Source organism: Rhea americana, unplaced genomic scaffold, assembly GCF_003343005.1.
Source record: "Rhea americana isolate MKP2758 unplaced genomic scaffold, rheAme1 scaffold_1, whole genome shotgun sequence".
Classification (NCBI taxonomy): Eukaryota; Metazoa; Chordata; class Aves; order Rheiformes; family Rheidae; genus Rhea; species Rhea americana.
Window position 1 is genome coordinate 1,057,483 of NW_028185038.1, and position 8,989 is coordinate 1,066,471.

The following is an 8,989-nucleotide window of genomic DNA, read 5'->3' on the forward strand; positions in this document are numbered from 1 at the left end:
TCCAGTCTTAGTCCTAGACTTGGTCAATGGTTTATGCCTAAGGATGATGTGTACCATTAATCAGAGATGTAATTTAGCTAAGTTTGCAAAGTTMAGCATGCTGTTAGTCACTTACCAAGGATCTGTAGTGGGTAAGGAAYCCCTCAACCTTGAGAAGTAACCTTGAGAGGCATCCCTGCTCAAGAGGAGGTTCTACGGTGCAGCCAGTTGTAATACAGGAGAGCTCAGTGGGCCCTTGGCTGCCCCCCTCCCCCTTTTATGAATTAAGATAATTGACTCAGACATATTTGCATATTARATGGAGTTTTAGTTGGTGCATGCTCTGTTAGCCCCTGTCCAGGTRATGTCGTCAACCTCTCTATAAGAGAGGGAGGGAAGTGGGAAAAAATATGGGAAGATAGGAAGGAGAGCACACTGRAGAGGAGAGGAAGAGGAAAGCACACCATCACACTTCACTCTCTGACTATAGTCAATCCATCTCATCTTTCACAGAGGAGTTTTTCCTCTTGCCTCTGTGCCATAAATAGTATGTTGTATARTATTGATGACTGATACACTTACAGGTTCATGGCAAGTAAACAGYTTAACACAAAATATTGCTATTAATTATGCACTAATTCATATGTTTTGGGCAGCTGAACAAGGGCTGTTTGTTTCATGATGTCCCAGACCCTTATATATAATATGATTATTAGTAATAGACATAATAATGTTAGAGTTAAAATCACAGTTGGGGGATACATGAAATTRAAAATTCCCATTGCTGTCTGTGATCATCCAAGAGTTTCCCAGCAATTACGTTCTTCAACCTTTTTCATTTTCTCCAAAACACAGTGTATTTCTTCTGTGTCGTGATGAACTGTGATCAGAGTTTTTTGTCTGTGGTTTTGAGTGTGTTTCAGTAGGTGACACAGGTCATCATGTTGTAGCAATTTCTTCACCAATGTAAGATTYGTTCCGATGAGGATAGGCAACAGGTTTTGATATGCTGTATAATTAGATTGTAATAGTTGATAAGCTATAACAGGAGTTGAATAATTAAAGTCACATCCCATAACTTCAGAAAAATCACAAATACAAATATTCAAATGATTATTTGTATCTATAGTATTATCTATTACTATAAAGTTACAAAGAATTCTCATACAAATATATCCTTTTCCAAGATATACAAGTACAGTTTCAGGAGTTTCATCAAGATATATTTCAAAATGACAAATGTTTTGTTCAGTGTCAAGACAAATGTCTTGGGCTTTGATGGTATTACTCTCACAAATAAATCCTTGTTGTTCCCGTACGACACATGTGTGAACATCAATGCTTTGTCATTTGTTTCCGTTTTGCTGGGCACATGTTCTACGATCTAACGGGTCTCTACCCATTATAGCTCCATYGTGATTTAGTCCCAGCACAGTGATTGGGTATATGGTATATATCAAAGCGCTGCATATTGTCAAGAAAAAAGTTACAGCCTTATTGTTGAAGGAGTCATAAGTAAAATTGACTAAATACCACCAAGAATGGAATTCCTTTTCAATTTTAGTTGTATTATCCGAAATAACCTTTTGAATTTCAGAGGGTAAAGGGCCTTCTTCACCTTCCGTTATAATTGTTGCTCTTATAGTTTGCATCCATGATTGAGCTTGAATGCAACTAAGAGCTAGAGAAATATTGTATTGGGCTACACCAAGTGCATTTACAATCAATCGAAAATCTCTTTCATTAATTCTTTCCCACTGAGGCAATATATCAGATAAGAGCCATTGGTTAGTTCCCAATGCTAATAGAGAAGATTGCAATGGATGTGCCAATTTGTGCAAATCACTTGTTGTTGTGCTGAGTTTATTTATGAGTGYATCAGCATCTATAGTGTTTAAGACTCCCAATCCTGGTCCTTTGATACCAGTTACGTCTCTCCTTGTTTGTTTAGGAGAGGTGAGGGTTCACTTGTGCAACCATGCTAACCATCCTGCATACGATGTACTTAGGAACAGCAAATAAGTTGGTTTAATTGTAGAGATATTGATTTGCATCAATAGTTCTACTCATTTGARAGACCATGTTGGATTAAATAGCACTTGTTGTTGTCCTATATGTTTGATCACATATGGTCCARTTTCAGAAATTTGTGGGGATAGTTTTCTTTCTTCTTTTTTTTTTTTATGGTAAAGGTATTTATACTAGTGGAAACAATTACAGTTGGAGTGGATGTTGTTGTACTAAGTTCAGTAATGCTAATTTTAAATTTAAATGATAGTCTTACACTRTGGTAGGCCCAGAGGCTGACCACAAAAACTGGTTGGCCTGATGTAAAATTGTACTAACAATCTAATTTTTCCATAGCAAAGTTTCTTCTTTTGCTCTGTCCCTGTTCTTGTTTCAGTTACAGAGACTCGAGTTCCTGAGTGGATCCATTAATGATTCTGCATCCTATTTTATTACTGTCCTACCTTTCCAAGCTATTCAGGAAGTCTGTGTGTGTTATCCCATTTCCACTCACTTTCCAGGTAAACTTCAGTTCTGTGCATAACCACYGTTGACAAATTTAGGCCTTCGTTAGAATTCAGTCTCATGCTTCCTGTGTATTTTATATGAGTGTGAGACCAAGGCCAGTTGTGATTTCTTTGTTGACAGTTGAGTTGATTAGCATCATAAAAGTCTTCAATAGTAGTATATTTGTGTATTCATTTTGTTGGATACTACAAAACAAAAAGTTGAATAGATTTATCTTGGTGGGGTCATCTGGATAGGTTATTTCATTAAAAAGAAGGAAAAATCCATTGTACACTAATTCTGTGTTTTTCACCAGCTATTGGTAGCTTCCCAGGCAAGTGGGTCATGAGGTTTAGTTAAAATCATAGGCACARTACTGATGAATGGTAAACTGACCATCACAGGCTGTCCTGGCAGCAATGTTGCCAGAACTTCCTTTTTCTCAGTAGGTGGAACACTGAGTTCAGTTCTAGTGAGGAATGCTTAACTTATAGGGATTCCAGTAGGCCCATATAGATTGTTTAATTGATGAAGTATTTTGGGAAGTCTCATATCCCATTGAGCCTTGTGTAATTTGAGACCCCTTTTMAATAAGCCATTATCCTCAATCAAATTGGATGGTAGGAAAAGCTAATGTGGGGTATGAAATGTCCACTGAATTCTTTGAAAATTTGAGGAAATTTTGCACATCTTTATATGGAAAATATGAACCTTTATCACTTTGGATAACATCTGGAGTGGGCAGATTTGAGAACCAAGATGAAAGTCCTTGCACTGTATTTCAGCCATCAGTTTTCCGACATGTAGTTGCCATAARCCAGCTAGAGGCTTCTTCCACATCTATGAGGATGTGTCGATATCCCGCAGAGGATACGAATTGTCTGACATAATCAGTTTGCCATGTAGACCATAATGTTTTCCCTTCACTGATATGCAGAGGTGGTGCTTTAGCAGGATGATCTATTTGCAATTTCAGTCTAGGCTAAGGACATTCTATAAGAACAGTTTCACAAGTTTTTCTGTTTATGGGCCAACCTTTACTCTGTGCAGTGAAGTGTGTGATCTAGATTTTGATGAAGCCTCTCTCCTAATCCAGGATCTAAGGTGATTACTGTAATTTGAGTTAATTCATCTACCTTTCCATCTTCCACTTTGTAGCTGGGTGATTATATTTTAGCATGACTTTTACCCATCTGCACTCCTCTGTGACACCTTGACATTTCACTTTATCCAAATGAAATTAGTTTTCTTCTTTTCTTCTCTTTTCTTCTCCCATCCCCTCTTCTCCTTTTCCCTCCTCTCCCGTCCCCTCCCCTCTTTTTTCTTTTCTCACTTCAAGCTTGCCAGTATTTAACAGAAGTTTTTCAGTTAGACAGGCATAAGGCATCCTCAGTGAAAGAAATTACTCAATTTAAGTTAGCTCAGTAAAGAGAGATGCTGGAATGACTGCAACTCACAAGAAGTTTAGGAATCCCCAAAACTGGCAGATGTTAACCACTAACCTGCAGCAAGGCCAGAAAAGTTAACAAAATATGGTTCATCAAGACTGACGTAAAAGTGTAAGCGACGAGCCTTTTTTTTTTTTTTTTTAATAGAAAGAGGAGAGAGAAAAGGTTATTAGAAGATAGAGCAAATAGTCTATCTGTCACAGCTCACTGTCAAATAATAGCTTAATTGTCTAAATGACAGTTTGAATTCTCTGAGTTAGGTYTCTGTGTCTTATTTTCCTTATGTTTCTGAGCATGCACAGCTCTACTATTAATATTGAATGACAATATTTAAGAAGGCTGCATAATCACAACCAGCAAGCACCATTCTCCTTATGAAAAAYCTGTTCTAAACATAAACTGGAACAGAAAACAGTCATGGTCATGTATATTCTTCATCAGATCATGAATTATGAGTGGGAAAATGATGGAGCCTCATTCCAGAGTCTCATTCCAGAGATTTATATCTCTGTTACCAGTGACCAACACAATGTGAACAGTAAGGCAAGGGACAGGGAAATACACATTGYGCATAACGAGGTAGATAAAGAGGAAGAATCTGTTCAATCAAGATGTACCACTTGACTTCTGAAGGGGGCAAAAGAGACAAATTTCCTGGAGCTAGCTCAGAATAGACACTATTTTATCAGATAATTCTACCATCAGTAGAGACTTCTGTGAGAGGAGAAGGGGAAGAGCCTTCTCCTTAGAGACAACCCTATATATGGGAAGGTACTGAAACACATTCTGCAAAATCTTGTATAATAAACTAGATCTTTGTTAAGTGATGCATCTCCAGTGCAGTAGATAAGACCACAGCGGTTTACATCAACTGGATTCCTGACCCATTGCCCATAACTACTACACAGACAGCAAGTAAAGTTAGAAAAAAGTATCATTTCACTGTCACTAGAGTGACACATTAGTGAAAAAACTTTGATATATATATATATATATATATACATATATACATATATATACACACACACACACACATACGCACACTGACCCACATCTCTTTTTTATGCACTCAGCAACAAGAATATTTTTTCGAAAACCAACATTTTGCCAGTAGATATCAAAAYGCTTTCATAATACTGGTAAAGATCACTACAAAGATAGTTTTGGTATAGCAAGTTGGAGAGAGGCTGCTGTGATAAAGTATCATAGCTGAAATGGATTAAAGAGGGCTGTGACAGAGAAAAAGTTRATATGAATGCTATGTAAAACTCTTTAAGGTGATAGAGAAGAACTGAAGGAGTAAGAGCGCACACAGTGCTACCACATTAAAGAAGACTTCATGTTCTAAGTATTCAGAAACTTCCCCTCCAAAGTGCTGTGCCCCGCAGCAAAAGGAAGTACTAAAATATCCAGGTACCTCAAAAGGAAGTGAGATAAGGGAGATTGCCAGTCAGAAACTTCAAACATTTCTACTATACAAAATCAAAGACGACCTGAGAGCCTAAGGTACAGGAAAAGTTGCCAAGTACTGTGCCCTGTAGCAAAATAAAAGTATTAAAATGCTTTTGCTCTTTCCACTGAATGGCAAATAAAGATAAGGAGACAAAAACACTGGGTATGTGTTAAGTTAGCAGAGATCCACCATTATAGAAAGTAACAGTAAGTAAAGCTAAAATTAAGTAATCCTACCATCAAGACAATAGACCCCACAACCTGTAGTCTACGATCCATAGCTTCACTATGGTTAAAGCTCCATTTTTCAGAGAAGATTTATTGTGGGCCAAAACCAAACAAACCCCTCCCCTCTCCCAAAACTAAGCAACAATCCCCCCCCCCCATTCACTTTTGCTCGGTTCTTAGAGAGAACATGAATTTTCCTGTCACTGCAAAAAGGTAGCTATTGAAATGTCAGTAATGCTTACTTGCATCCTGAAGATGGAGTACAAGCAGAAGAATATGCTCATATGTCATATTTACATATTTTAGTTGAAGTTTGACTTTTCTCTTTCTTTATGAGATTTTTCCTTAATGTCTTCTGAATCTTTTATAACATCGAAAGGACATAAGGCTCACAGTCCTTCCTTTGAGGAGATAATTTAGTAGTAAACTTGATCCCTCCTCATTCTGCACATTCAAAATGCCATTTCAGTATATTATATTTCTTTTTCCCTTAGGTTTTTATGGCTAGACACAGGGACCTGAGTGTACCCTCCCCACTCCTAGGGGTTTGGTTGCCTGAGCAAAGGACCAAGCTCTGATTATCCTCAGAGTGCTCCTAAAATCCTGTTGCTGCAGTATTTTTTTTTTATTTTTTATTTTTTATGACTGAGGAAAAAAAGAAATCTTCCTATTGAATCCACGTAACTACAAATCCTTTATTAACAGATCATATTCTTGCCTTTCTGCATGAAATTTTTATTTATATAGTGATAATAACCAATACCTCCAAAAAGGAGCTTGCAAAAAATATGATAAGCATAGAATTTGGGACCACTCGTAATAGAATTTGAGTCCGCTTAACTTTGGATATCTACAACATGGACACCCTAGCTATTAAGTCAAGATAAACTGTCTGATGGAGTTTCCTACTTTATTGATTATAAGGAAATCAATATGACATCTGGAGTCAGTTAAGAAAAATCTCACTTTCTTCTTTATATATTTTTCTATATAGTCAATAATTTTGGCTTAAGCATCAGTCTTAAATATAGTATTTATCAATCAGTATCAAAATTGTCCATCTCAACTCATCAGTTATTACAAAATATTGTTTTTTTTTCTGAATTGAGGTTCTGATGCCTACAGAGAATATGGCAACAGAAAACTGACAATGAGATTTCTCTCAAAGTAGTCAGGATATTCTTTTTAAAGGTGCCATAATAGATAGGGAAAGGTACAGGTCTGCAACTAAACAATGTCCAGTGTAGCAATCATGTTCAAAACACATTGTGCTAGTTAGAAACAAGATTACTGGAATAACTCTAGTGAGTAAAAATTCCTTGTGTTGTAGTGCAAGCTCTGTCTTCATGCTGTCATTCATATTTCATCATATGACAACAAATACAAAGTCTTTCAGTCCCATGTAACCCAATCCCAGCTCACATACCTCATATTATTTCATAATAATATTATTTTTCTTGTCTGAAATGCAATATTCTATTCAGTTGTTGAGGTCCAGGTTGTATTTCACTGAATGCAGAAGCAGAAAGGTGTCTTTTTTTTTTTTTTTTTTTTTTTTTTTTTTTAAAATGTAAGACATTGCTTTGTTCCAAAATAAAAACCAGACAATAAAATACAGAGGGGAGAATTTTACATCTGAGTTGTGTGAATGTCTTACTTGACAGTAAAATTACTTTTTCCTTCTTAATTCCCTCTGATGGGAAGACATGAGAGATCTGTGTTTTACCATTTATATCAACATAGATTTCAGAGGTTTGTTATTGATCAACTCCTCGTGTTTTATTTCAGTCCCTCAACATCACCAATATTTGTCYATTTTTTTAATTAATATGTATTCCCATAACTAAGCAATTAGCTAGTGGTAAGGATTTCATACAAAGTAGTCATTAATAAAAAAAATAGTCATATGACTGCATAACTCTCCACTGTACATGTTTCGCCCRTGCTTAAGGATAATGAGGCCTCTCTGCTCAGCCCTGGGGAGGCCTCATCTCGAGTACTGCGTCCAGTTCTGGGYTCCCCAGTSCMAGAGAGACATGGAGCTACTGGACAGAGTCCAGYGTAGGGCTACGAGGATGGTCAGAGGGCTGGAGCACCTGCCCTATGAGGAACGGCTGYGAGAGCTGGGACATGAGGTGGAACTCAAGAGACTGTTGTGGTACAAATTTAGCTAAGATGCCTACACTACAAGAAAAGTATTCTCCTAGAAAAAAAAATCTGGTTTAAAATACATGATGTATACAAATACTGAAAACAGCATTCTGCCACAGCAACTCAACCGCTCATGATGGTTGAAGATCATGCTGGCTCCTTCACATTACTTTACCGCATATATGCTCATAGACACTGCACAATTAAATAACTTTAAATTACAGCAGCATATCAGAACTGCTCTCACATTAAATCATACTTGAATCTAGAGGCTTTTTTTATACCATATACCAGCTATTTCTCAAGATAAAGTAACAGCAGGTAATGAAAGATTTACTTCTAAATGGCTTCTAATCACCTCRAGAAGTTTTCCAGTAAATTCTGCAGGGTCATGGCTGGAACAAYCTAAGTTATTTTGATAGATTACTGAAAATTATAAGTCATTCTAAAGCCAGAACTGCATCATAAACCTTTTCTTCAGGTGACAGAAACTTCAGAAGCACAATTGTCAGGAAAGTATAACTTTCTGCTAAAGCTGTCAATTGCTAGACCTTCATTCATCAAGTGTAAGAGTTTTAAAATGTTTTTGTTTGTTTGTTTGTTTGTTTCTTGTTTGTTTTAGTTTCTGAGGGGTTTGTAGATATGAAAGTGCTTCTTTTATTTTCTTCATCTACATCAGCTGATGACAAAAGTTGTTACTTCACAGTATATACTTTTCCATTCCAAGGTACAGCAAGCAACATACAACTCATTGAATTTCTTTTGTCTTGACAAWTGCATATGGTAATGATTCATCTTTATATTCTAGAAAAAAAAAGTAATATGRTAAAAAGATAATATAATTCACCTTTATATTCTAGAAAAATGAACTATTTCAAGTTCATTGTAAAAGACCGGCACTGGATGGTTAATGAATTCTCAGCTGCAACAGTCATTGTAATTTTCCACAAACCTAAAAGAACTAAAAGATATCACTAAACGTACAATAATTCTTGAAAAATATGTTCAATATTATAAAACCAATTAACTTTATACTACTGTAAACTGGTGAGCCTTGCTGATCATTACATGTGGTAAGTGCCATGAAAATTTCAGTTAGCTTATGAATCCATCTGGCAATTAGAACACTCAGATAAGCAAGATGAAAACAATAAGTAAATATCTCTCCCAAAATTGCTTATTTTCTCCCTACAATTATCTTTTTTTTCTCCTCCTTC

General features: G+C 36.3%; 1 protein-coding gene across 1 annotated transcript; it reads right to left on the reverse strand.

Moving 5' to 3' along the window:
- Nucleotides 1-773: 773 nt before the first annotated feature.
- On the reverse strand, nt 774-2,033 carry LOC146601750 (uncharacterized). The gene is given in 1 exon segment (XM_085325036.1): nt 774-2,033. A coding segment is annotated over 1 exon segment (1,260 nt).
- Between the last annotated feature and the right edge of the window lie 6,956 nt (nt 2,034-8,989).